General features: G+C 45.5%; 1 protein-coding gene across 4 annotated transcripts in view; it reads left to right on the top strand.

Moving 5' to 3' along the window:
- The window catches only part of INPP5D (inositol polyphosphate-5-phosphatase D), a 56,207-nt gene extending 32,200 nt beyond the window's left edge, over positions 1-24,007 (top strand). For 2 of the 4 annotated variants that reach the window (XM_085070026.1, XM_085070029.1), the window contains 24 exons: positions 3,408-3,492; positions 4,192-4,272; positions 4,440-4,511; positions 4,785-4,908; positions 5,994-6,100; positions 6,618-6,720; positions 7,538-7,734; positions 8,459-8,576; positions 9,041-9,137; positions 10,206-10,344; positions 11,006-11,114; positions 11,254-11,342; positions 11,577-11,658; positions 12,803-12,892; positions 13,059-13,172; positions 14,290-14,372; positions 15,393-15,480; positions 16,472-16,621; positions 17,342-17,435; positions 17,668-17,775; positions 18,044-18,313; positions 21,232-21,294; positions 21,723-22,299; positions 22,957-24,007. In XM_085070026.1, the coding sequence (XP_084926152.1) occupies positions 3,408-3,492; positions 4,192-4,272; positions 4,440-4,511; positions 4,785-4,908; positions 5,994-6,100; positions 6,618-6,720; positions 7,538-7,734; positions 8,459-8,576; positions 9,041-9,137; positions 10,206-10,344; positions 11,006-11,114; positions 11,254-11,342; positions 11,577-11,658; positions 12,803-12,892; positions 13,059-13,172; positions 14,290-14,372; positions 15,393-15,480; positions 16,472-16,621; positions 17,342-17,435; positions 17,668-17,775; positions 18,044-18,313; positions 21,232-21,294; positions 21,723-22,299; positions 22,957-22,959 (3,043 nt within the window). In that variant the 3' untranslated portion in view covers positions 22,960-24,007. The other 2 variants (XM_085070028.1, XM_085070027.1) reach the window with 2 other exon arrangements.
- The last annotated feature ends 3,241 nt before the right edge of the window (positions 24,008-27,248 follow it).

Raw genomic sequence — 27,248 nt, forward strand, 5'->3', positions numbered from 1 at the left:
TAAAGAAGATGCAACATGGCCATAATTCCCTCAACTTCCAGGACATCTTTAATATTTCCAGATTTTCTGTAGGGGTTTTGGTGACTGGACATTGCAAAGTGACATCCTAGAGCAGAGCTGGGTGAGTTTTGCTGCTGGTGGAAGCCTGGTGAGTGTAGGGACACTGCACCACCACAAACCCAGCAAAGGACTAGAACCTGCCCTCTGTCCTGGTGGCGGCACAAAGCTATGGCAATGTATGTCCTCATGCAGTTCTTCTCCCCTTCCCCAGCATTTTCTCCTCATACCTGCATTATTTTGGTTTGGTGGAGCTGCCTTCTCATTTTTTTCATGAAGGTCCAGAACTGCAGGCTGTGGCTGCTTTCAGTCGCCATCAGATCTCACTGAGGAACCTCTCCCTCTTTATTCACATTCAATGGATCTCTACCATCCAACCAAACTATTTGCTTACCTTCAACTGGCTAATAATCACATGCTTGGGTGTCCTACTGTTTCAGGTGTAATCTCTGAGGTTGTCTAGGGTTTAAGATTACTTCCCTTATGTGTATTCTAAACTCAAAATTTGTCAGTGGCATTCCCTAAATTTAGTTTTTATTTCCCTGAGCTTCCTTCAGCTGTGCAGGGAATTCCAGCTGAAGGTACAGATAATTCCTAGGCTGCTTCTTGGTGTCTTCTTTTAAAGTCCAATTCCGTTACTTTCACACTATTTGAGAATTTTTTAAAAACCAAACAAAAACCCAGAAGAAATGTTAATTGGCACAGTGGCGCTCTTGCAGTGGAGCTGAAGCTCCTCTGAATTTCCTGGCAGTGATGAGGGTTATGAGTGTGCAGCACAGACTATCTGTGGCTGGGTTGGCTCAGCTGCTGGGGAGCCACACTGACTTGCTGTGAACGTGACGGTTTTATGATCTGTGTTCTGGCTTCTCCTTACCTTGCAGAGCCCAGCCGTGCCATCTCTCAGGGTCACGCTCAGACACACTGCTGCCACTGTGAGAAAGGAGCACCCAGCGCCCTTTGGCTGCCTTAGCTCAGTGCTGTGACCCCAGGCTGTGGGTGGGTAGTGACTGCTGACCTGAGAAAGGCGGAGGCGACAGTACTGGAGCTGCTCAGTGGTCAGAAGAAAAGACCTTATAGTGAGCAGTGAGGCTGGGAGAGGAGCTGGACCAACCATTTATGAAGAGTCTATGCCTTTGGCAGTTTGGGTATTGTCCATGGGCAGGGGTAGGATGCACATCTGGCCAAGGAGCTCAAGCACAGCTGGGCCACAGCAGACCAGAGTGCAAAGTTTGTGAACTTTTCCCTTGCCCTTTATCCCTGATTAATTCAGAAAGGACCAGACCCCTGTATTCATCACAGGTTGGGAAAGCTGGTTTTAGCTCTGCTGCTACTACTTCCAGGGCTAGCAGTGGCCAAAGGGGTCAGGACAGCCATGGCACATCTCCTTATCACAGCCTGGGGGCCAAGGAACAGTTGCTCTGGGCAGAGGCTGCTCTCTCTGGGAGATCTCATACTGGAAATTAAACAAAACCAAGACCTGTAAGGCTGGTGGGTATTTTTGTGAGGCATTCTGTGCTAAATAAATTGCCATACAAGGGTTTTCTTGGCCAGGGGAATCCTCCAGTAGCTGGAAAGCTGACTCAGAGAGAGCGGGGACTACCCATGCAAGGGGATTTGTTCAGCTTCAAGTGAAAAACACGAATAGTGGCCTATTCAACCTGCCACTGTCTGGAGCCATTATTTGGTCATCAATTGCTGCTCTGCATGTTCTTGATTATTCTCCCTCAATGGATAATTCACACATAGGGCTTTTAAGGCAGTTTTTCAAGCACTTCTGATACCAGCACTTGTGCGACTGCATGTGGACACACAGGCTTCTGACACTTCAATGAAGATCACTAAAGATATTTGTACTGTCAAGAGAAGAAAACAAAAGAAATTACAAGTGTCATTAAAACCATCCTGTGGTTTTGCTGAGCTTGAACACCCACAGAAACTCTTCCCCCACCTCACATACAGCCAACACGGTTGCACTGTAAACAGAGGGCAGTTTTTCCCTTGAGAAATCACTCCTGAGTTGCCTTGAACAGCTGCTGGTGTGTTTTCAAGAGATGGCCTGCACATCATAGTAAATATCCATTAACTCTTCTCAAACTAAACTTCACCCAATGTTCCTGCAACTGCTTGCAGCCTCCTGGGGTCTGACTCCATTGCTGCAGAAACCAATGGGTTTGGGGCCAGAGCTGTTTGCAGTGACACTGGCCATAGGTGATCCAGAGCTGAATAGTGGCATTGGAGGAATAAAACCAGCAGAACCAGATTCCTACAAGAGCGTTGTTCTCCTATGTGTCCCACAGCAAGTCTTTCACACTGAAATGTCAGAGATGAATGCTTAATTTAGGCAATTAGTCATCCATGCACTAGACAAATATCTAATTTTCAGGCAGGCATGCTTTTACTTTGGAGCACTTTCTCCAACAAAGAGGGAATAAAATCCACTCTATTCAGACTTAGGAAACTGAGGGAAATCATTAATATCCACCATTGACTAGACAGTGCAAGCATCCTAGCGCTGCTTGCCACCATCAACTTCCTTTTGATCTGTGCTCCCTGGCTGGCCTTGCTATGATAAGTCTTGTCATTATCAGCATGGAGCTTCCGTGCCAAATTCACACAGCAGTGTTTTGACAAATGAGCATCCTGTGGAATCTTATTGGGAAGTGCTGGAGGAATCTCATTGTTACCTGCAAACAGTTCTGCTCAGGAGATCAAAGGCTGCTTCTCCCACCCCCTCCCTGTGCTCAGCTCCTCTGTGAGCTGATAAGAGCATATTTAATATGAGATTTAATATCTAATAATTAGTTTTGTCTTTGCACAGAGTACCCAGCACTGTCCCCAGCACTGTCCCCAGCAGTCTCAGCAGCTGCAGAGGCCCTGTACAGAACTGAGGTGCTCCCACAGCTGTAGCGTTCAGAGGCACCACGCTCTCCTGGGCTCTGAGGCATTTGAGTGCACTTGGACCTACAAGTTGGCATAGTTGGGTTGATGCTGCTTGTACACTATATCCGCAGGTTTGGCCCAGACTGGGATACCTTTCTGGGGAGATTTAGGAAGTTCAAACCTCCAAAGCAAAACCAGAGGAGCAGTCAGTACGGCCATGTTCCAGCTTTGCAAGGCAAAGTCAGCTGCCTGACTCACACTGTCCTGTTGGCAGTGTCACCAAGCAGCTGGGATTTGCTTCCATCACCCATCCTGCAGCTTGAAGGGCACATGGTGAGGGCAGGCCCAGTGTGGACGTGTGCCCAGTGTGAATGTATACTCATCATCTCGTATGTGTGGCTTTGTATGAGTGCAAATGGACCCAGGAGCCTGGCCACAGCCTTAGACTTCTGCTGTATCTCTGTTCCCAGTGAGGCCTCGAGGACTCTCCCATCTCTGGAGTCCATCCAGAAGGTGTTTGAGCAGCAGCACCCCAGTACCCATCAGCGCTCCCAGGTAAGGGGGCTGGGAGGTGGGAAGAGCAGGACAGGTGGCTGTCAGTGGGGGCAGAGATGGCTCTGGTGTGCAGCAATGGCCAGCGGGGTACAGGTGGGCACGCGCCACTTCTGTTGTCTTTAGCCTCTTTCTGCTGCAGTGCAGAGGGCACACAGTGAGTTCTATCCCGCAGTTTCACTTATCCCATAGCTCCCTCCACCTGCTCCCCCTTCCAGTCCAAGAGGAAAGTGCCTGAGGACTCCCACCTCTCCATCCTCCCTCAGAATGTGGTCTGGTATTGCACACTTCTTTTTTACTAAACCTCACTCCAGGATGTTCCACTGCCAAATCCTTCCTTTTTCTGAACCCACTTATGTCCCCATCACCTTCTTTTCCCTGCCAGAAAACCAAAAGTCTAAGACTTCTGTATGTTGAGGCCCCAGCCTGATCATGCAAACCTGGTCCCAGCAGCAAGCTGACTACCTTGCATGGCCAGCTGCCTCTACCCTATGGAAAGTTTGCAGATTTGTCCTTCCACCCTCCCACACTTCTTCATGTTCCATGCTTTTGTGCTGCTCGTTACAGATCAGAGTGCAAAGCTACAAGTGCTGCTCCTTGCTCTGTGTGAGGTATTCCTGGGGTTGCACTCCAGGCCATGCTCTGGGGGTTTGGTAATCACCCATCTCCCTCTCTCTTTTTGTTCCTGTGCTGTGGTTTCAGATGCTTGGTGAAGCAAGTCCGGGCAATATTGTATTGAAACTCAACCAGCTGATTTCTTTATTGTCTTCTATTGAAGAAAAGGTAGAGTTTTCAAGCTATTTTATATCATCTTTTGCCTCTAGTTACTGTTTCTTGTTCATCATCAGTGCAGTGCTCTGCCACAGTAAGATTGCTTTGTTCTGATTTCATTAGTCTCAATGTAGTGCAGAATCACCAAATGCAATAAATTTCATGTAATCCTTTTACAGGTGAAAACACTGTTGATTGAAGGTCCTGATTCAACACACCGGCGCTCCCTTATTCCCCCTGTCACTTTTGAGGTAAATGTACTTCTTTAATGATGCTGATCATAATGTGGAAAGACAGTAATGCAGATTTATATCAGTGTTTCAGCTTCTGGAAAATTTGCTGTGCTGCCACAGAGATAAAAGCTATTCCTGGATGCTGTTTAGCACCATGAAAATGCCTAAGAGATGTCTAGTGAGACTGGCGTAATGATATGTGTCCAGGAATTCAGGGAAGTGCTGCATTTGTAATACATGTGACTGAAGTGTAGAAGGTCTCTCATGGAAAACCTCTCTGTATTCCACTAGGTGAAAGCTGACTCCCTAGGAATTTTCTCAAAAATACAACTCAAAGTGGATGTGGAAATGGGAAAACTAATTATCAAGAGATCTAAGGATGGTCCAGAAGACAAGTTTTATAGCCACAAAAAAAGTAAGATGTCAGCTTAATATTGCAAATGCTGGACTAGACTCTGGGTCCCTGGTTGATGGGGAGGGTTCCCTTCAGCCCCACTCAGGGCAAGGTTTGGCCCAGAGGGCAGGGAGTTCTGCTAGGTCCTGAGAGCTGCATGAGCACCAGTCAGCAAGACACAGATATATATCTCAGTACTGGGATAACCAGCTTTCGCAGATTGTTCTAGGTGTGCCTTCCAGGTCTAAATGAAGACACTGGAATCAGCACTGCAAGGGAGCAGGTTTTGGTAGAAGGTTCCCCACAGAGCTGGTTGCAATGGGACCATTTTTCTTCTGAAAAGATATGTCACTTTGAAAAAAACCCCAGCATTCTGCAGGAGCATGCTGCCTTCTGTGATGATTTTTGATGGTAAAAAGCCAGACACTCAGTTTCAGTAACATTTTTCAGTGAATTTCCTTTGATTTTTTTTTTTGTACATACATTGGTATTTCTCATCATGAGCAATGCCAGTTTGGTCTGTGATTGCCCGATTCAAACAACTTCCCTTTTTCTGTTGTTTGTCTGAACAAACTGCTTACTGAGGTTGAGTTGAAGAGATTTATCAGAGAGTAGATGATGCCCTTGTGCTCTCTCTTCCTAGAAAATGAACCTGTTGCTGGCAGTAATTGAAAAGATGAGCTTTCATGCATACCTTTCTCCACCTGGTGTTCATAATTACTTAGCTGCTATTTTAGATAGGAGGAATCACCTTTACCACCAAATGAGGTCTTACATTCACCTTCAGAGATGGAAAAGGAACATGTAGGCTGGCTCAGTATACAGGGGGATTGCCTGCAAAAAGTCAGGGCTTCACTTCAGACTGCGAGGCTTGGGATGGAAAAGAGCTCCAGGCAGAATAGTTTTGGGGGTCCTCTTCACTTAGAGTCCAAATCTGTTCCTATTGGAAACAGGACTAAGCAACATTAAAATGCAGGTGTGCAGGGCAAAGTGAGCTTCAGACAGAAAAGACCATGAGAATGCCAAGCGTTTGAGCAGGGTTCTGTTCATTTTGGTGGGACCCTTATTTCAGTGACTGCAGCTTGTGACACCCAGCCCCTGTTTAGTCTTGCAGCTCATCAAGTCCCAGAAGCTTCCAAACAAGCTGGTGATTGTTCTGGAAACAGAAAAAGAAAAAACACAACGGAAGGAATATGTTTTTTCTGATTCTAAGGTACATGCATGGTCTTTCTTTCCTGCCAGCCTGGAGCAGGTACCCAAGTGGGAGTGGAACCTGGGGCATTCCTTGGTAGAAAGAGAAACTGTTGAAGATGGTAGTTGGCTTTGTAAAAAATAAATTTCTCCTTTGTTCTGGAAACATCCAGAAAATGCGCAAGTGTACTGTGTAAAGGGAGATACTGGACACTTAAGTGCTGTCACTGAGGAAGGAGGACAGAGCAAGCAGCAAGGAGAAGCAAGGAGTTTAGATGGCAGCTGTGAAAATGTTCATGTAGAAAAACAGGGAAGAAAATACTTTCTTCTGACCAGCTCGGCATTTGTTAAAGTAATGCACAAGCTAAATGCCTAAGAAAGCACCACAGGAAAGACAGCCTCTTGGAAGGTTTCAGGATAGTAGAGAGCTAATACGCTTGTCAAGTGTGATGGGAATTTCCTGGTTCAGCCAGTTTTTGAAGAGATCGTGTTGGAGGAGTTAAGTATCTCATTAATTTCCTCTGCTCCTCCCTGTCTAGAAGAGAGAAGGGTTCTGCCAGCTTCTGCAGCAGATGAAGAATAAACACTCCGAGCAACCAGAGCCAGATATGATCACCATTTTCATTGGGACCTGGAATATGGGTATGAACTCCCCTCTGCCATGGGCACTCCTTCAGACACTGCCAAAAGGTGTGCTCAGCTGGCTTGATGAACTCCAGACACTGTGTATTCCATGGCAGGTTGGTACACCAGGGCTGTCCTCCCCCTGGGACAGGGGAAGAACTGATATCTAGACTTATTCTTGCATGTGGTTTGACACTTCTCATGGTTCCAGTCAAAGGACCATGAAGTTGTCCCTGTTGGGTACTGAAGGAGTGCTCCAGTGACAGGAAATTGTGGCTGGCACAAAGCCGGTGCAGCAGTGCACATCATCCTCCACCTTGCGGAAAGGACGGGAGCAGTTCCATAAGCTACACATCAGCTGCTCTGATTTGACTAGGGACGGTTTATGTCCAGCCTGGGAAGAGAGCTGAGTGTCTGTGGTATTTAGAGAACAGGACAGGATGTAGTTGAGGACAGTGGAATTTAGGTTATTTTTCTCCCTTATGGGTGAGAACTCTGGTTCAGCTGCTGTGACCTGAGCTGTCTTGGCCATCTTTAAGGAAAAAGGTCAAGGCAGTGGCAGGCCAGGAGGAGTACAGTTCTCTGCCTTTACCCATGGCTAGTCTTGGCCTTGGAAAGCTAATGAACCAGAGGAAGGTGGTTAAAGCAGAGTCACTCCTTTATCAGTGACTCAGGTGGGGGTAACATCTTTGTCATCTTAGAATAGTGTGCCCTGGCTGATATAAAAGTGATACGAGATGTGAAGCCCATCCTTTCTGTCCCCATGTATTATCTGCATCCTGGTTTTGACAGAACATACTCTGACTTCCTTTGGTGTTTGATGTGTTAATAAAAGGTGCAGCCCCCCCACCAAAGAAGATCACCTCCTGGTTCCTCTCCAAGGGGCAGGGGAAGACCCGTGATGACACTGCTGACTACATCCCTCATGACATCTATGTGATTGGCACCCAGGAGGATGCCCAGGGGGAGAAGGAATGGCTGGAGACTCTACGACAATCTCTGCAGGAAATCACCAGTATTAGCTTCAAAGTGGTGAGGGGTTACTCCAGCTATTGCATGGAACTCAAGGAGATGAGGGGTGTACATGTTGCACAAATAAAAGAGATGGGAATAAGTGGGATTTTGCCTGCACCTCCTCCCCTTCCCTCCCATTGCATTTGGGTGAGGGAGAGCGAACTGAATGTGTTGGTGGGCTCCACAAGATGCTCTCCTGGAGCTGGCTAGATGGGCCTGTTGCTATGGACAGTGACCCCTCCACTGCCAAAGCAGGGACCCTGCCAGCCTAGGAGCAAGGGGAGATGTTGAGCACTCCAGTCAATTGCTGGTGTTATTTTGACTTTCAAAAAGGAGGAGACTGTGAAACCTCTTTGCACTTTTAAAGTAGGACGTAACAGTACACAGGCAGAGTCATAAGAGAAACTGAACCTTATTAAGACCAGCTTTGGACATTCATGAGTTTCAGTGATGTCAAGAAACAAGTCTAAACTTATCTGGAAAGCCACAGGACTTCTAACTCTCATGGTGATTGGGAAACTATTTTGTGCAAGCAAGACAATCTAAAAATTAACTAGAAAAAAGGACCAGAAAATAGTGAGGTCCTTCCTCTCAGCATTGATTAAAATGACTAAAAACAAATCCTGAGCACAGTTAGAAAACTTCTCTGGAAGTGCTGCCGAAGGAGTCAGGAAGGCTGCAGCCACAGTGCAGCTTGCAGGTATTTGCAGAAATATAACCTCTGTTGTTCTCATCCCTGCAGATAGCTATCCACACCCTCTGGAGCATCAGGATCGTTGTCCTGGCCAAGCCAGAACATGAGAACCGCATCAGCCACATCTGTACAGCCAATGTGAAGACAGGCATTGCAAACACGCTGGGTGAGGCATGGGCAGGTCCTGCACAGAGGGCTGCGATCTGCTCTGCCCACATGGAACAGCTCTTCCACAACACACTTTGGACAACATTTATGTCACACTACTAAACTTATATCCCAATAGCACTGCTTGTATCTTACCCTGTAAGAGAGGCAATCTATTTGTGTGTATACTTAGCACATTTATTTATTTATTTATATTCCCAGCAAACACTTTTGGATTGCTCTTTCTTGGGTTTCAGAGGGAAGTTCCACTTCTCTCACTTCAACTAATTTTTTTACCCCCACCTTAAAAACTTGTTACCACAATCTGTGCTGTATGCACTATTTTTTTCTGTGCTGATTAAGTCAATTTCTCTTCTCCATCCTCCATTTCACTTTGCATGTGCTAGGTGCTTTATTATCTTCTCTTAAACTCAGCCTGAAGGTGGATTGATTTTTTGACATTTTTGGCTTCTCTTTTGCCAGGTAATAAAGGAGCAGTGGGGGTGTCATTCATGTTTAATGGAACCTCCTTTGGGTTTGTTAACAGCCATTTGACTTCAGGAAGTGAAAAGAAACACAGGTAAGATACATCCTCCCCTCTCAAAAATGGCTGTTGACCCAGAGTGAAAGTCTCTGTCCCATGTTGGGAAGGAGGGCCCACCAGACAGGCACAAACATGTTTTCCTGGCCATAAAAAATTGTTTAATGTTTCCTGGGAGGACATTTAAACAAGGGACTTCTGCTAGGTGGCCATACCACATGGATGCAGGAGAAAGGGACAGCAAAATTATTTCAGAGCCGGGTGTAAAAGTCTCACACCACACTTGTGTGACCTATCATGAAAGCCGACATGAGGAAAACAATTCCCTGATCTACAGTGTTTTGGAGAAATGTGGGAAGGCTTTTCCCATCCCAAAATAATGTGCTGAAGGGGACTGTCTTCCTCCTCACTGTAGGCAGCGCTGTGAGCTCTGGGGCACAGCTCAGAAAGATCCCTCAGGAATACCAGCAGGGAGACATAGCACAAGAATATCCCCACAGTGTCTAATTCTCTACACTCAGCTGCGAAATGAGTGCTCGTGGATTAGGCAGGTTCTGCTCAGTGCAGGACTGGAAGGCAAAGATCCTGACATCAGTGGGAGGAGATCTGTGCCCCCACTGGGAGGAGCTGGAGCAGTTGGAAGGAGTAGTTTCGAAAGTGAAGAGGAATTGAAATGAAAGAGTCTGGCTTTGTCATCTTTCCCAGGCCAGGAAACAGATAGTGTGGGATTTCTGCACAGGGTGTTTGGTGTGGGATTTCTGCACAGGGTCTTTTCCACTGATGGAGTTAACTTCTATGGAAGGGTTCCCCAGGGCCTGGAAGAGCTGCCAAAATCTAGTTATGTGTTTGCTGCTGGAATCTGAAGGTAACAATCTAATGCTGGGTTTCTAGAACACATAGCTCAGAAAAGCAAAGCCCCAGGAGGCAGCAGAAGTGGCTTCAGGAGCACATTTCCTGGGCCTGTCTGCTGGCATGCCAAGTTCTCAGTTTCTGATCTGCTCCTCTGGAGCTGTTTCCACCTGGTAAAGCTGCAGCCTCTGCCATCCCAGGCATTTGGAAATTACACGGCAATTTAGGATGTCAGGCAGATGTTTCTTGTCTTGACAGACGCAACCAGAACTACACGAACATCCTGCGCTTCCTGACACTGGGAGATAAGAAACTGAGTCCATTTAACATCACTCATCGCTTTACTCATCTTTTTTGGCTGGGAGACTTGAACTACCGTGTGGAACAGCCCCCAACGGTGCGGGTTGCTGTGGGAAGCTCTGCAGGGATAGCACACTGTTGCTATAGGAGTGCTCTCTTCCTCCAATCTAGGGCAACATGGCAAAAAGAGGAGAGAAAAAAGGGATCCCCAGGGTGTGAGTGTGACTCCAGCTGAGGGAGAGTAAGGAAATCCCCTTTGCCTTCTCCAAGGATTAATGGACCCAGGAATGCCATCTGGCACACTTTGGTGCTTCAGGCAGCCTCAGTTCCCCAAACCTCCCAGCCTTCCATCCCACTGTGAACAAGCATCTGTCCCTGAATGGCTCAATCCAGAGATCTGCTCTGTTTGGTGAGCTTGGAATGTCTCAAAAAGGCCTTCAGGAACAGGCGAGCCATCATAAATACTGGATAGGTTTCAGTAGGTGGGAGAAAACACCAAGTCTGGTGTTGATGTGCATGTGGTTGTAAGTGTGTGAGTTCTTGTGTAGGGGATGTGTGGGCATTTTGATACCTGTTTTGATAGACAAATGCTCAGCCACAGAGCAAAGGCTACAGCTTTCTGTGAAGGGATGGGTGGGGAAGTGGCAGGGGGTACAGCTCTGTCAAACAGTTCAGGAGCACTCACCAGTTTATCAGAAAAGGGAATATTTATAAGAAGGTTTTGCATCATCTGTAGCTCTCTGTTTCCCTGTTGGCAGGAAGCAGAGAATATTGTCCAGAAGATCAGGCAGCAGCAGTATTCAGAGCTGCTGGCTTTTGACCAGCTTCTCCTCGAGAAAAGAGACCAAAAGGTGTTCCTGCAGTTCGGTGAGGTCCTGTGCTGGCTGGCAGATTCCTCTGCCACATGCCCCAGCTTTCTCTGCCAGTTCCAGCATGGGGCAGGGCTCTCTTGCCAAGTGAGGGTTCCCAATGGCCAAGCTGTAACAGATCTCTTTCCCTGTTTTAGAGGAAGAGGAGATTACTTTTGCTCCAACCTACCGCTTTGAGAGAGGCACCCGGGAAAAGTATGCTTACACCAAGCAAAAAGCTACAGGGGTAGGTGAAAACTGATTTCCCTTCAGAGGCATATGGCAAAGCTGTAACAGCAGCTCCTACAGAAAAAATTGACCTAAACAAATCTCTGCATTTTCTGTCCTTGAAGTGTTTTAAAAGGATTTAACACAAACCAAAAGACTTAACAAAAATATGTGGTGTTTGGGCAAATGAATTTCCTGGGTTTTTGTGAACTGGTCCTTTCCATTCTTGACATAATTCTCCTCTGGTTTGCAGATGAAGTACAATTTGCCATCCTGGTGTGATCGAGTGCTCTGGAAATCCTACCCGATGGTGCACATTGTGTGTCAGTCCTATGGTGGGTAGAGAACAGATTGTTGCTAGCAAGACAAACAGTTTGAAGTGGAAATGATTCAGAACAGAGTCTGTAGGACCTCCCTGCACTGTGAGGCACTCAGCATAGAGGGACCTGATGTTAAACCAGGCAGAAGGGAGCCAAAATCTCGCTGCCTGTAACATTACAGGGCTGGGAATTCGTTCTGTTATTCTTTTATATGCAGAACACCACCTGGACAGCTGGAGCTGTCCAACTTCAGGCCATGCTGTAGAATCACTTTACACCAGTTATTTCTTGGCAGTAACCACCACTTTTGCTGTGCAGTTACCACCAGGAACTCCTGACAGTGAGTCCAGCAGGACAGACCCTGTGTGCACAGTCCAGTCTGCAGAGACTGAAGCTGCAAACACATCTCTTGTATCAAATAATATTCCAGAAGGACTGTGTGGTACCAAGAGCCTGTTCCCTTTCCTGCTGAGAAGCATCACAAAAGTGCAGTGCAGGGAAGATAAAAAGCCCACAAAACCTGTTTTAAAAAAGACTCAAATAGCAGTTCCTGAAATGTCATCGACTATAGGTAGGACTGAACATCTGAGTATGCTGTTCATGGTTTCCTATGCATGCACTGGGAGCAGAGCTGTGAAAGTCTCTTAGGGATAAAGCAGGCTGATCTGATCACAGAGCCCATTATACTGAGCTGTGGGCTTGAAAAGGCACCTCTGGAATGACAGGAACACAGGAACTCAGTGTGTGCTTAGGTCCAATCAGGCCTTGCTCACTCCCTGTTAACCCTGGGCCAGGAATTGCTTTGTAGCGCTAAAGTAGCACCAGTGTATTCTTGTGTGATTTCCTGCCATATTAGCTATGCATGTTGCAGAGGTAACCAGGAAGCCTGTAAGGACTTTTTTGTACTGGAGGAATCTAACACTGACAGTCACCTGCAAAACAATAAAGTAAATTTGTGTCCCTTAACCAAATCTTTCTGTATTCTGACAGAACAGTTACATTACTGTGTACTAACATGAGTTTATGTAGAGAAACACTTATGACTGGAGACAGTTAACAGAGCAGCTGTTGTGTTTTCTAGAAAATTACTGAATAATATTTCTGTAGCAGTGATCTCCCTGGAGCAGGACAGTAACCGTCCTCCCTTTATTGCTGGCAGGCTGCACCACTGACATCATGACAAGTGACCACAGTCCTGTGTTTGCCACCTTTGAAGTGGGAGTCACCTCACAGTTCGTTTCCAAAAATGGTCAGTTGGGTTGGGTGCATGTGTGCCGTCTTCACCTTGGATACAGAATGCAGTGCTTTCTCAGTACATGCTGAGAGAAAAATCTGACTCTTTAAAAGCCCACTCAAAAATGCCCTCTCTTTATCTCCTGCTGAAAGTGCCATTATTTTCCCTTCTTCTTTCCTAGACTCCAAATACACAGATTCCCAAGGGGAGATAGAGTTCCTGCACTGCTATGCTACTCTGAAGACCAAGTCCCAGACCAAGTTCTACATTGAGTTTCACTCTAGCTGCTTAGAAAGTATGGGTTTGCCCATCTTCATTGTTTCTCTCAAAGTCTTCTGCATGTTTGAATTAGTTCCCCCTCTTCTTGCTTTGATCTAAAAAAATAGCTGTGTGGATAATTTGTTCCAATGTAAAAAAGGGGTGTCCTAAAGATTTGCTGTAGTTTACAAGTAATCTATGCTGTCAGCAATACAATCCAAACCCCACAGCCAAGGCAGCATGATTAGACATGTAGCCTTCCAACATTTTTTCCACCTTGTTTGTCAATCTGATGATTTCATTCTTGATGAGAAACATACATTGTTCTTGCTTATCACATAGAAAATGGCTACATAGCAAAGACATGATTGAATAAATTTTCAATTGTGCCTGCTACAAATTATCAGGTGATTTCAAAATAAAGCATCTGCTTTATGCTAGCAAAAATAATTTAAAATAATTGAATTAACCTGGTTTAACAAAGAACAAGTCAGAGGATCAATTAAAAGTGAAAGGAACGCTAATGATGTGACTCTGTAAGTGGGACCGTGTACCCACCAGCACTGCAGATTTCACTGCCTGCCCCCGTGCTGTGGGGCTGAGTCCATGCTGTTTATGTAACACAAGCCTACAAGCCCTTGCTGTGGGTTTTTTTAAAAGCAATTCTGCATCACAGGACTGCTCCTGTAAGTGGGACAGCAAGTGGTGGATGCTTCATCACATTATCGCATGTCAGAGCGCTGTGTCAAAAACAGTTCCATAAAAGATTATTTTTTGGCTGTATCAAAATTTGCATAAATTTCTATGGAAACAGTGTATTACAAATCTTAAATTAGAATTTCAAAAGTGTGCCATCTTGAGTGGCGTAGGAAGAGCTGTCATGTTCTTATCCTCTGGTCCATGTATGCACTGAGCTCCTCAGTGCCAAGTTTAACTGTAAAATAAAACCATTTAACAATGCTCCGGCAAAATTACTTTCAGATTTACTGTGTAAACATTCACCCAAAGCTCAGACTTATATCTTCTTAATACTCTTAAAATTTGCATCCAAGTAGGAAAATAATCGTAGGCTTTTTGGAGACATAGTGAAAAGGATTTGTAGCCCAGTTCTTTCTGTCTCTCTCCTGGTAAACTCCTTTCTTGTCCCTTTGCAGGCTTTGTAAAGAGCCAGGAAGGAGAAAATGAGGATGGGAATGAAGGGGAGCTTGTGGTAAAGTTTGTCGAGGCACTTCCAAAGGTAAACTGGACTATGCCTCCATATTCATATGGAAGAGAAGCTTCCACTTTCATCGCATAAGCAATGTTAGGTCTTTTACCTACATAAATATTTTTTTCAGGAACATTGTTGTAGTCTTACTTACACTCAAAGGGACTGTAAGAATGCAAGATGGGCTTAGGCTAAACAGAGTATGTTGTTTGCAGTAAAGGACTTTCATGCCAGTGTACTACATCTTTATCAAGAATTTTGCTGGTGTGATTATGCCATTCAAGGCCATGACTTTTTTTTCTCACATTTTTAGTTAATATAATGCTGGTTTAAGTAGGCCCATTTTCTTTAGTTTTAAATGGAAAATAAAACATCTTAAAGAGTAACTCTGCCCTGGAGTTTCTTTGCCCAGTCAGCCAAAGCTTTGTCTTGATATATTTTAGAAGAGTTGATTAAGTATTTTACACCCATGTTAAAAAGAACATCAGTGGCCATAAGTAGTGTTCTGTGTGTCAGTGTCAGACACAAGTCCTCTCCTTGAGATCAGAGCTGTTCTTCATTTCTTGGCGTGGTGGGAGCTGGAAGAACTACAGGAGCTCCTAGATTTGGAGCAAATGTGCATGTCTAAACCCTTCTAAGTAGCCCAAAAGAAGTTCTGACTTTGGAAAGAGCAGCTTACATTGAGAGACTGGGGAAAGGCTCTACAGTTAGTGACTGCAACTACAGCCAGCTATATTTTTGGGAACAGACTGTAATCAGAGTCCAGATCCCTCCCTCCTCAGGCAATTTTCAGTCCTGGACCACAGGAGAAAACTGCAGCTCATCCCGTGAGTGTCAAATTTGCAGCATTCCATCTGCTGTGCTGGGACTCAAAGTATGCAACTTTCTACCACAGATCTCCAGACATTATCAGAGGCTCATCCTGGAGCTGGCATGATACTCTCATGGGTTAATCCAGCAGAGTTTTCCTCATTTGGGACTGTGTCCCAGGGAGAAGTGTGCTCCTGTCAACCACCTATTGTATTGACCCACCTTAACTTGTCTTTGCAGCTGACTCCAATCATTTCAGACCCAGAATACCTACTGGATCAACACATCCTGATCAGCATTAAGTCATCAGACAGTGACGAATCTTATGGTAAGTGCTTAGCTCTAAAGTTCCTCATGAATCAAAATCTACTTAGATTCTTCCAAACTACTGAAAGGGTGGGAGAAAACAGAAGTAACTTCTATAGACAGAACATCTATGGTTTAGAACTAAACATACACAGAAATACACTGTGGGCAATATTTTGTGAGGTAATTATGATTAAAGGAATATGAACTCAAAGCAACAACCTGTGTGAGCTTTACCAGCTCTGAAAGAGCAGTGGCTTAAAAAGAAAGGCCTTCACAGGAACTAAATCAGGAGTCAGCATGCTTGAATATGTTTATTCAGAATATACAAATCCTGTTTCACTTGCACTTACTTGAGGCATTTCTCCTGGCTACAGAAAAGTATTTGGCAATGCTGCTGGGTCCCACATTCTTACCAGCCAGAGACTGCAGTCCTTGTCCACTGAAAGCTCTTTGCCTAAATCCCATAAACTGAAATAGCAGCCATAGGCTCATATTTTCCTTATCACGAGTGGAAGCTCGGAACCTTGAAGTCACATACAGGTATCTTCAATGCCCAAATTCTTCACACATATGTGAAGTGAAATAAATGCCCCTAATTTCTCAGGAGATATTACATTCCTTACTGTGATCCAAAGCAGATTCTCTGGAGTAGTCACAGACCTGGTGCAGTGTAGTAGATTGTCGCTGTTGAGCCGCTAGCAGAGAAAGGACCCGGGTTCTCAGTGTGGCAAGAAAAAAGAGATTTATTATTTTGATTCCAACTTATATAGACTTTTCAGAGGTCACCCAGATTGGTCAGTCAGAAACCTCCCCCTAGGCCAGATTGGCCAGGCCTGAACTGTCCAAATCTTGAGACACTGTTTCAATAACATCCAAACTTTATCTTTGTTTATAAAACACAGGAGAAAGTTCTCATGGGAAAGACCTGTGCTAGCCACAGTAGATGACACAAAAGATTTCAGTACTTAGCTTCTCAGTCCCAGCCTCATTGTCTACTTGTTGTCTTTTAGGGGAAGGCTGCATTGCCTTGCGAATAGAAGCAACAGAATCCTTAGCTCCTATCCATACTGTGCTGACACACCATGGAGAGAAAACAGGAGTCTTCCAAGGTGAAATCAAGTTACAAACGTCACACAGAAAACAGAGAGAGAAACTGTATGGTAAGGAACGTTATCATCTCTGCAACACTCACCCTAGAGAATGCTCACCTCAAAAGATTTCTGATAACTGTCAAGGAATTGAAAATTACCTCTGCAGTCCCTGTAGTGACAGAGAGGCAACTGCTTTTGATGCTGAGTGCAAGGAAGTGTGAGTATGGTTAGCTCTCAGGAGCATACCTGTACTCTTTCAGAAAGTCAGAGCAATTGGATTCCTTGGGGTTTTTCATCATTCAAGTAAGTTTGGCAGACTCAGAGAGCCCCCTTTCTGCCACCAACACTGGTTTTACTGAATGCAGATACCTTCCACTTGTAGTGGCTCCATGATGAGCTCTCCCTGTTCCCATCATCCTGGGGAGCAGCTGCATAAAACATGTGAGGCTCTTAAGGAGATAGAAGATCGCAAATTTTGCTGTTTTCACCTTGCTATCTGTTGTTCTCATTCAGAGTATTCAGGCTCATAGCGTTTGCTATAAATTTGGATGGTGAAATGACTGTATGTGGCTCTTTGATGGATCATGACCTTTGTATTTCAAGATATACTTTTCTTCCTCTGTCAGCAAGACATGACATGTATTAATGGGCAATTGAAAACATAACAGTAACAACTGTTTAAAACCGTCCATCACTCTGATGGACAGAGAGATGCCTTAATGGACACAGGAACACAGAAAACTTGGGCAGACAGACTCTGCAGCTGTGTGTGCCCTTTCTTTCCTTCAGATTTTGTCAAGATTGAGCGTGATGAAATCACTGGTCAGAAACCAAAGAATATCAGCAGTTTAGACCCTAACAAAGACTGGGATCAAACTAACAGGTAAAGGGCAAGTGGGTAAGTCTGTTCCAGGAAAATGGTTGGCTCCATAAATGGAGCTTGGGCTTGTTGTGGGACCAGTATCAACAGGTGTGGTGAGCACTGGGAAGGTTCTTTGTAGCTCTCTGGTCAGGGCTGGGCAATGCTCCTGTGCCCAAAGCTTCAAAAGCTGAGAATGCATTAGCCAAACTGGGTCCCTGCCCCCACTTAAAAAAGGCCCTTTTATTTCCAACAGAAAGTCAAAGTCTGCTCATCTGATGGCCAGAGAGGCAGCAGCCATTGCTCGCTACTGGGGGAGTGCTGTCCCTTCTCCGGACAGCCTGGGAAAGGAGGATATCTTACGGTAACCTTGCTGCCTTACCTCTGACAGCTTGGGGTGGGAAGCTGTGCTCAAAATGCCTGGCTTTTCCTTTCCAAGAGTCATAGACTCCCACTTACTCCCTGATTCTGAAGCAACAGTGACAAAAAAAAGAGTAAAAAAAAAACCAAAATAGATGGTATTGAATCTAAGCAGTTAGTGGGCACTAACTCCTTTGTAGCTGGCAGGCAGCCAAAAACCCCAAATGCATTTGTGCATGTACCTCCCTAACAATATTTCTTCTCTTGAGCAGCTCCACCCCCACAGACATCAGCAACCCCAACTACCTGGGCATGGCTGCCTTCTCTCAGCAGCCCTCTGCAACCTGCCAGCTTAAGCACACATCTTCACCAGAGCAGCAACCTTCCCTCTGGAACTGTGAGCAGCAGCCCAAAGAGAACACCTCCCTAATGGGGCAGAGTCAGTCATCCTCCACATCTCCCTCCTTGTCACCTCTATCTCCAAAACCATCCCTCCAGCCTACAGCAAACAGAAGCATCTGTAGTCGGAATCAAGAGCACCTGTGAGTGTTTGAGTTTTGCACTGGGGCTGGGCCCCTCTCTCCTGTCATTCTGCACAGTCAGTGTTTCATTATCTGTTTGAAGAGTTCAAGGTGCAGCATATTTTTTCCATATTTTATCTCTAGAATTAGAAAGACATAAGTGAAGGTCACAAGTGCAGACATCACACACGCAAAGAAAACTAGTGTAATTGTTCCTCAGACTTTTGTGAAAGGAAGGCCAAAGATATATATAACTTAAATTTACAATTAAATCATGGAATCTTAGAATCATAGAATGGTTTGGGTTGGAAGGGACCTTAAAGGTCATCTCATGCTACCTCCTGTCATGGGCAGGGACACCTTCCACTATATATCAGGTTGCTCCAAGCCCCCTCCAACCTGGCCTTGGGGACTTCCAGGGGTGGGGCAGTGTCGTGGGTTTGAGACAGGACCCTGCCAGGAGGACGCACGAGAAAGGGCAAACAGGCTTCAAGCTTAAAGTTGCAAAAAGTGTTTAATTACCTAACAGAATTGGAGGATAAATGCAAGGCAAAAATAAACTTTTCATACATCATTTTGTTCATTCCCCCCTCCCTCTTACGAACCTATAGTATTCACCCCCTTTCCTCCTTTACAATCCACAAGCCAGGTGGGGGGGGGCAGGGTGTGGGGTCTCTTTTCAGTCCACAGAGCAGATTCTCAAATTTATTCATCACTACAATTCTTCTACTACAAATACTCTTTATCTCTACTTGTTTCTCTCTCTCTCTCTCTCTCCAGACAGTTTTCTGCTCTCACCCCCACCCTCTTAAGAAGCAGTCTCTGCACTCACCCCCCCCTCCTTCCCTCTTTCCAAACCAGCAACACAGACAGGGGCAGGTTGAGGGGTCCTCTGGTCAGTCCAATCAGGAAAAGAGGTTCTCTACTTAGCCAGGGGTCCTTCCCACGAGAGACAGTCCTCTGGGAACTTCTTTGGCGTGGGTCCAGTCTCACGAGCAACATCCCGCCCGAATTTCTGCTGCAACATGAGTTCTTTTGTCCATAGGGTGGTGTGCAGACTCTCTCAAGCTGAGGCCAGGCTGCTTCCATCCCAGGAGCAAGGCCTTTCTCTCCCTTGCAAGGCCTTTGCAGTTTTAACTCTTAAATGAGACTCCCACTGGTTCACAGTCTTTTCCAGGCATCCACCTGCCCTTCTGGCGTGGGCTGTGGGCACAATTTCTGCACTCCTGTGGACTCCATGGGCTGCAGGGGGACCTCCTGCCCCCCCATGGCCTTCACTGTGGCTTGCAGAAGGTTTTCAGCTCCAACACTGGAGCACCTCCTCCCCCACCTTCTTCACTGACCTTGGCACTCTCCATGCTGTTCTCCCTCTACATATTTTCACCTCCACCTCCTCCTCCTCCAACTACAAAGAAGTGAAAGAAGTGCGCGCCTGCTATGTTTTGAATTTTTCTTAAATATGTTTTCACAGAGGCGTAACCAGCACCTCCAATTGGCCCAAACTTGGCCAGCAGCATGTCCATCACTTTCAGAGCTATCAGAGATTGGCTCTGCTGGACTTGATGTAAAAACTTCCAGAACTTGCACTCAGGACACACAGGAGCCATCTTTGTGCCACACCCCACCCCTCAGACACCTCCCCAGGCCTACTACAACAGCTTCTGAGGAGTCCAAATTTCTCCTAGATGTTAAAAACACTTCACTGATGTTTTGGGCCAATCAAAACCACCACAGGCAGCCACAGCTTCCCTGTGCCAGGGCTTCAGCACCCTTCTTACATCTAACCTAAATCTCTCCTCTTTCATTTTAAAACTGTTCTCCCTTGTCCTCTCACTATCTGCACTCTCACTCCTTTGTGTAAGTCCCCTTTAGGCACAGGAAGGCCACAGTGATGACTCCTTGGAGTGAAGACTCCTTGGAGTCTTCTCCAGACAGAACAACCCCAGTCTCGGCCTGACACATGTAGGTTTAATTCACTAAAGAGAGAAGGAGAGGAGAGGAGAGGAGAGGAGAGGAGAGGAGAGGAGAGGAGAGGAGAGGAGAGGAGAGGAGAGGAGAGGAGAGGAGAAGAGAGGAGAGGAGAGGAGAGGAGAGGAGAGGAGAGGAGAGGAGAGGAGAGGAGAGGAGAGGAGAGGAGAGGAGAGGAGAGGAGAGGAGAGGAGAGGAGTAAAAGTTGGCTGTAATAACAAAGAAGAAAAGGGGGGAGTGTGGCATAGATCTTTCCCCTGGATGGGAAGGAGAGCTCTTTCATGTGTTATATGTGCAGTGCTTTCACTGAATTTTCTACTTGCACTGCACAAATGTCCAGCTTGCTACAGAAGCTAGACTCTATGTGTTGCCTCTATCACTACCCTTGATGTAGAATTTCCATCTGGCAACTGAAAATATCCCATACTTTCCCAGCTTAGTGAAATGATGAGGCTACTTCACCCTAGTACATGTGTGCAGACCTCTTCACAGTGACAGCTGCTCTCTGAGGTGGGCTAGAGCTCCCTCGTAAATGGATGTGGCATTCTGCAAGCCAGAACTCACAGGATTCGGAGCTGCTAGCGCTGCTCGGGTCTGTTCTGTACCCAACAGTGCTCCGTCATGGCTCTCTGCTCATCATGGATCTCTACTTCCACATGCACTGACTGCCAGAGAACACCTTGAGGACGGAGCACAACTAATTTGAAGACACCCAAAGAACATGTACTACTCACCCCTACTCCACTCTGCTCAGTGATATTGTAGCTGATCTTTTAAGTACTTTCCAGGTGAAAACCTGCCCAAATCAGGTCGATTCACCCAAACCCATAGGACCTGCTGTGTCCCATTGTACAGCTGCGCTGTCATTCCAGGCTGAGCCGCAGCTCAAAAGGCTCCACTGGGAATACAGCAGAGTTATTACTTTTACACTGTGTATTTGGGCGCATTAAGGAGATTTATCCCTTCCTTAGGAATACCGTGCTGCAGTGGGAGCAAGAGGAGATTGACCTAGTTGTAAAATGCCACAGTATGATGTAAGCTCTTATTTTAAGCCTCCAGACAACCATTTCCATCCTGTCTGCTAGATCTGAAGATTCTTACTAACATTCAAAATCAGATTTGTGTGTGTCATAGAGTCATCAAAGGACCTGGCACAGTTTGGCTCAGTAATTTATCTGTATTTAAAAAGAAGCCAAACATCCCTTTGACATGACTAGTCTAGCAGGGAGTTTACACAATGCCATACATATCGGCTCTCTGCTGCCATGTTACTAATGATTAAACAAAGTAAAAACAATGCACACTTCTGTTCTCTCTCCCTGAGCTGAATTGTTTTCCTGTTGCCCCATTAGGCAGTCAGTTTATTTTGTTTACACTTATTTGCTGTTCTCTCTAAATCAGTCAGTGACTCTCTTGCCTGCTCTTCACAAATCTCCTTTTCACCCTGCTTCCATGACTGTAGGCCGCCTGATGTGGGGAAATCCACAGCAGAGCCTGTGCTTCAGGAGGAGGGGCAGCAAAGGCCAGAGATGTTTGAGAACCCACTGTACGGCTCGATGGGCTCCAAGGGCAAGGTGGCCCCCAAGAAAGAGCAGGAATACCCCAAGGCCCTCAAGAAAGAGCAGCCGCCACTGCCTGAGCAGAGCTATCATCTCACAAGGCCACAGGAGCTTGAGTGCAGCAAGACCTCTGGCAAACAGCCATCACCACCTTTCCTGGTGCCCACACAGCGATTCCGGTCCTACACCTGCTCCAGCCAATCAGAAGAAAAGAATATAGGGGAAAAGAGCCAAGGCAAACTGAAGATGACACCACCACTGGAAAACTCAGCACTGCTCAAAAAAATCGTGAAGCCATCAAGGGCTGAAGTCAGCCCAAGCATCCAGGGACAGCAGAACAAGCCGCCCCTTCCCTCCAAGAGCCAGGCGGTGCTGGACATGCAGAACTCCAAGGGCCAGGACTACCGGGACAGTTCAGAGCTGCCGCGCTCTGGGAAGCACCGGACAGAGGAAGGCCCAGTCAGCAGGACAACTACACCGGTGTGTTTCTCGTGGGAATGAAGTGGGGTGGAAGTTGTCTTAGGCTGTGATGTACTGGCTTAGTCACTGAGTCCTCTCTCCATGTTTCCTATTCAAGCTCAGTGCTGTCCCACAAACCTACAGGGCTTGCAGAGCAGGGGTGACAGGGAATATCCTAAAGCAGCATTGCTGCAGAGGATGGCTTGTTGTGAAACTGTGGCCTTAGTTTTGCAGGAAGTTCTAACTTCTGGACTGTTTAAGTCTGGTGGTATGCAAATAGTCAGTACCTTGTTACGTCTTGCTTGGGGCATACTGTACTGTTCCTGGGAGTGCCCGATCCTGGCCTGATAGCACAAATCTGTGGTTTTGGGCAATGGATTTGCTTTGCTGTAAGTAATAAAAAGATGATTAAAAGTAGTTAGTAGTTAGTGGTAAACACTTAGCAACACTTTCCTGGGGTGATAGGTTTATTTGTTGTGGTTTGGTTTTGTGTTGTTATTTGCGTTTTTTTCAACAGAACATCATGAGCTAGATGAGAAGGAGTAGGGGAGGCCTTAGTAAGTGGGTTTGGGAGAAAAAGCCTGCTTGAGCAAGCTGTAGGTTTGGGGTTTTTTCCATCCCCATCAAAACTTGTAGAATAGACAGTATGCAAGCTGATGTCTTCTCTTGTCTCTACAGTGAACGTGACACAGCAGCTGGTGGTACCCTAGGAGGAATCCTAATGAGAAGAATGATGGAGACTACTGCTTTGTTCACACTGATGTCCTCTGGTCTGGTTCTAAAAAGACTGATGAATTTTAGTTTTGAGGGTGTAGCACTCCCTGTGATTATGAAAATGTTCTAGCTGAGAAGTTTATCCTATGTTGCTCAGACCAAGAGCGGCCAGGAACACAATACCAAATGCAAGTTATTCTTTTGAGTGTCATTTTGGTACTTCCATAAAGAGCCAGGGGGCAAAGTACACGCATAAGCAAATGTTTTTAAAAAGAGGAAGGTACGGAACAAGAACTAGGAGATGGAAGGGGTGGATTGAAAGAACCCCCCTCCTACAAAAGTAAGATTTCTATTTTGTGTTACAGGATTCCTTTTAAAGAGTGTTATGTAAAAGAAAGCATCTTAAAAGTGGTACAGCTCCAAAATAATGTCCTATCAATGGAGCAAGGAAGTCAGAGAGGGTGGGGAGAGTCTGAATAGCAGAGACTGATACAGGTCACACACTATCAGTGGAGCCAGCCCGGAGCTCGGGGCTGCATCCCTGCACCACCCAGGGGACACAGCATGTGAGGGCTGGCCCATGGCACTGCAGCTCTTTTTCATTTGAGCACATCCTGCTTTGATACCCCAACAAACAGCGGAGAATGCCAGAACCATGGGCAGAAATGGGGGAAGAGGCAGGGCTCATGGCAGCCCAGGAGTGCAGCTGCCTGGAGGGGCAGACAGTAGCACCCCAGCCTGTCTGGCAGCAAGCACTCTGCTTTGGAGGACACTGGCCAGCTGGTTTTGGAGCATTCTTAACAGATTAATGCTGACCTTACTGTACACTTTTGTTCATTGACTGAGAATGAATAATGTTAACATGCTTGTCATTTCTGTTACATTTGTATTAAGCATTAATGCTGTGGTTACTATTAGGCTAAGCCTGTTGTGACTTAATCACTGCTATTGTTTCTGTGTTCATTACTTAAAAAATAATAAAATAATCACCTTTCTGGTCATTTTTTATTGAAAATTCAGAACTGCCTGTCATGATTCAGCTTTAGGCATATGCAACACCAGCTTGCTCAGTGACAGTAGTCCCTGCCCAGAGAAAACACCACAGGCACCTAGGAGAGCAGGGAAGACACAACAAGGATGACTGAGGATGCATCTGTCTGTGTACACAGACCCTTTGTGGATACAGCTGTTTTGAAAACTACAGCACCTGTTAGGAAGCACAGTTACTAATTGTGTGAGTGTAGAAAAGGTACAGTAATTTTACTGGAGCAGAGGAGGCCAAGCTCAGGCTTGTGAGAATGGGTGGGAGAGGACAACCTGTAGGTAGAAACCTTTTAAGAGGAGATGTTTTTGTGCCATGCAGCTTGGAGTTTCAAGGCATCATTACTGAAGCACCTGGCTCTCTAATTTACAAATCAGCAAGAAAGACCACAGGTTTACATTCCTCTTGCTTTACTCACCAGAACCCTCTCTATTTAATTGCCATACTTCAGTAGTTCTGGTATTTCCCTGGGCCTGGGGATCATTTCACTTTTCCAGTCCGCAGAACTAGTGTGGCCACCAAGTAAAACCTCCCTGGAGCAGGTGAGCTTTCTGTCCAATACAGAGTTAGATAAATTCCTAGTAATTCTGGGCTGTGTTCTTGTATGAATGGAGATGGAAATGGGACAAGCTTTCTATAAAAAAATTTACTTCTCAACAATGAGACAAGCTCATATTTTTTGTTTTTATCCCTGACTCCCCAAACATAAAAGAGAAAGTATATTCCCCAGAGTTGAGAAACTAAAAGCTGGATATAAAGCAAATACAGCTTTCTATGTAAACATTCTCCTAATTGAGAATGCTGCTTAAATTGTGCACAGAGTTGCAGACGAACAGAATTTGAGAACTCTAGACTTGCTAATGCATAAAAATCCATCCAGGTACTTGATTTGGGTTGTCCTTTAAAGAGGAGTGTTGCTGGGAGAGAAGAGAAGCTCTCTGCCACGTTTCCAGCAGAAAAAAATACATTCCTATTGCTATGCTAAAAGTGCATTGCCTACCCACTTGGGGTTCCAAAGACATTCTGATGGAATGATGGCAAATCCCATTAGGCTTTGTGCAAGTGGACAATGTTCAAAAGAAGGCTCTGTAAAGAGCTTTCTGAAGCCTCTGCAGGTGAGAGATTTCTCCGGTGAACAGCTTGGACATGGAGTGGAGGAGACGTGGGTCATGTGGTGAGACACTACACAGTACTTGTCCCTATGGCCAGAGTGGCTGCACCTTGGGATGGTAGAGTTGGTAACACCAGCTGGGGAGACCTTGGCAGATGTGAGCTTGGCAGATGTGAATATCAGAACACAGAATTTAACAAATAATTCTGGTGCTTCTGTTTGTTTTATTTAATTTTTAATTTCTGTCACAAAGCCTCTAAGATGATATCTACTGGTTTTACTGCCTGTGTCTTGAACCACATGAAAGCAGGACTGACCACAAGCTGCTACTTCCTCTGATATCCCTGAACCTGAGACTCTCTTGCCAAACTAGGCACATTTCTCTGCCCTCTCTGCTGTTGTCCAGTTAAGTTGGTACAGGCAGTATGAACAAAAGACATGAACTGAAGGACATGAATTGTCCAAAAAGGTACTGACTTCTCCCAGATGCATTATCTATGCATAACCTTCTGGCATCCTTTATTTTAAGTTCTTAAAATAGCTGGAGTCTTCTTGTACTTATTTCCATGGAGACCCAGCTCTCAAAAATGCCTTAAGCTCCCAGCTACAGGATGAAATGTTGCAGAACACAGTAAGTTTCAACGCGCCCCCCCCCCACCATTTCCTGCGTGCACCTGTTGCACCTAATACCAGTTTCCTTGTCCTCTCAGCATTACAACCACCACAGGGCACCATTAAGCCTTTTCCCAAGATGTTGTTGTGGGCAACACATTTCCTTCCTGGTAAAGGTAGGGTCTTAGAGAAAATGGCTCAAGGAAGAGCAAAAACAGAAGGAAAAACCAGTTAAGGCAAGTTACTCCAAAATAGCAAGGGGATAATTTTGATGTTAGAAATGATGTTGCTTAAGCCTGTAATCTACTGGGATCAAGCCCTCTTTTTTCTGTACAGTTTAAAAGTAACCATGTAGTCACTATCTTCCCCACTTGTTTTTAAAATGAAAGGTTTGCTAAAATTTTATGACATTTTTCTGTTGTCCTTGTGATAATACAATAATAGTCCATGTGATTGAAGCTTTGTATTGTTCAGAAATTAATTGATTCACCTCCAGACCAAGCTTCTTATTTTTATAACATTGTGAAGGCTCAGATATTTATGTGTGCTTAATGTGGGGGTCAGGACTAACTGACCAAGGTGATGCAGGACAGCTCCCAGAGGTCTCCTAACCAGTATCAGCAGATGGATTAGAAGTAGACAATACCTAGATATTTTGCTTTTATTTCCCTAATCTCTGCCTGAGAGAAATCGATACTTTCCCCTGTGGGACATTTGCCAGACTCCCTCCCTGCTGTCCTTTTTTATGTCCCTTGCTGATAACACAGATCAGAGGCGCAGCAGGTTGGCTGGGCTTGGGGAAGTGAGGAGTGCTGCAAAGCCTCTGGATCATCAGCTACATCAGCTACATCTGTGTGGTGCTCATGTTGTTGAGGCTGAAGTATTTAGTGAAGGAGTCGTTGGCTTTGCCTGTTCTCTGTGCCCAGCTGGCACTGTCTCACACGCTGGTCACATCTGCCACCAAAGGGCTGCTGAAGTCCCCAGGGCATTCCTGCACGGCCTACGGAAGGACTCGTTATGCAAGTGCTACAGAATAATCCAAATACTCCTTTCAGTGTGCCAGATCTCCCTTGTGCAGGAAAGGTGTTAGCTGCAGAGGTACAAAATGTTCTTTCTAAATATATATATAAGCAAACATCAAGTTATTATTCACATGAATATGAAAAAGATCCTCCTAATTCCACAGTGTGCATGGTATTGTTTCAAATGTGGCTCCTAATAAGAAGTATTTTAAGATTGCATTTATGTTAAACTACTGAAGTTTCTCAGAAATTCTTTCAGAGTTGAATCCCAGTTTGACAGGTGAGAAATATTTCTTTTTGCCTACTCTAATGTGCTATTTTTTTTTCTGCATTATCTTATTATGCATCATCACAAAGCATTATCTCATTACGCATCACCAAATTTCCCTGAACTTCTGTTCTTAGTTCATTACCATTATTCTGTTTCATTAATTTTATTTGCAGATAATCTTTGCTCTAGCACCCCAGT

The sequence above is a fragment of the Lichenostomus cassidix genome, chromosome 9 (assembly GCF_008360975.1).
Source record: "Lichenostomus cassidix isolate B80296 chromosome 9, HeHo_3.0, whole genome shotgun sequence".
Taxonomy (NCBI): domain Eukaryota; kingdom Metazoa; phylum Chordata; class Aves; order Passeriformes; family Meliphagidae; genus Lichenostomus; species Lichenostomus cassidix.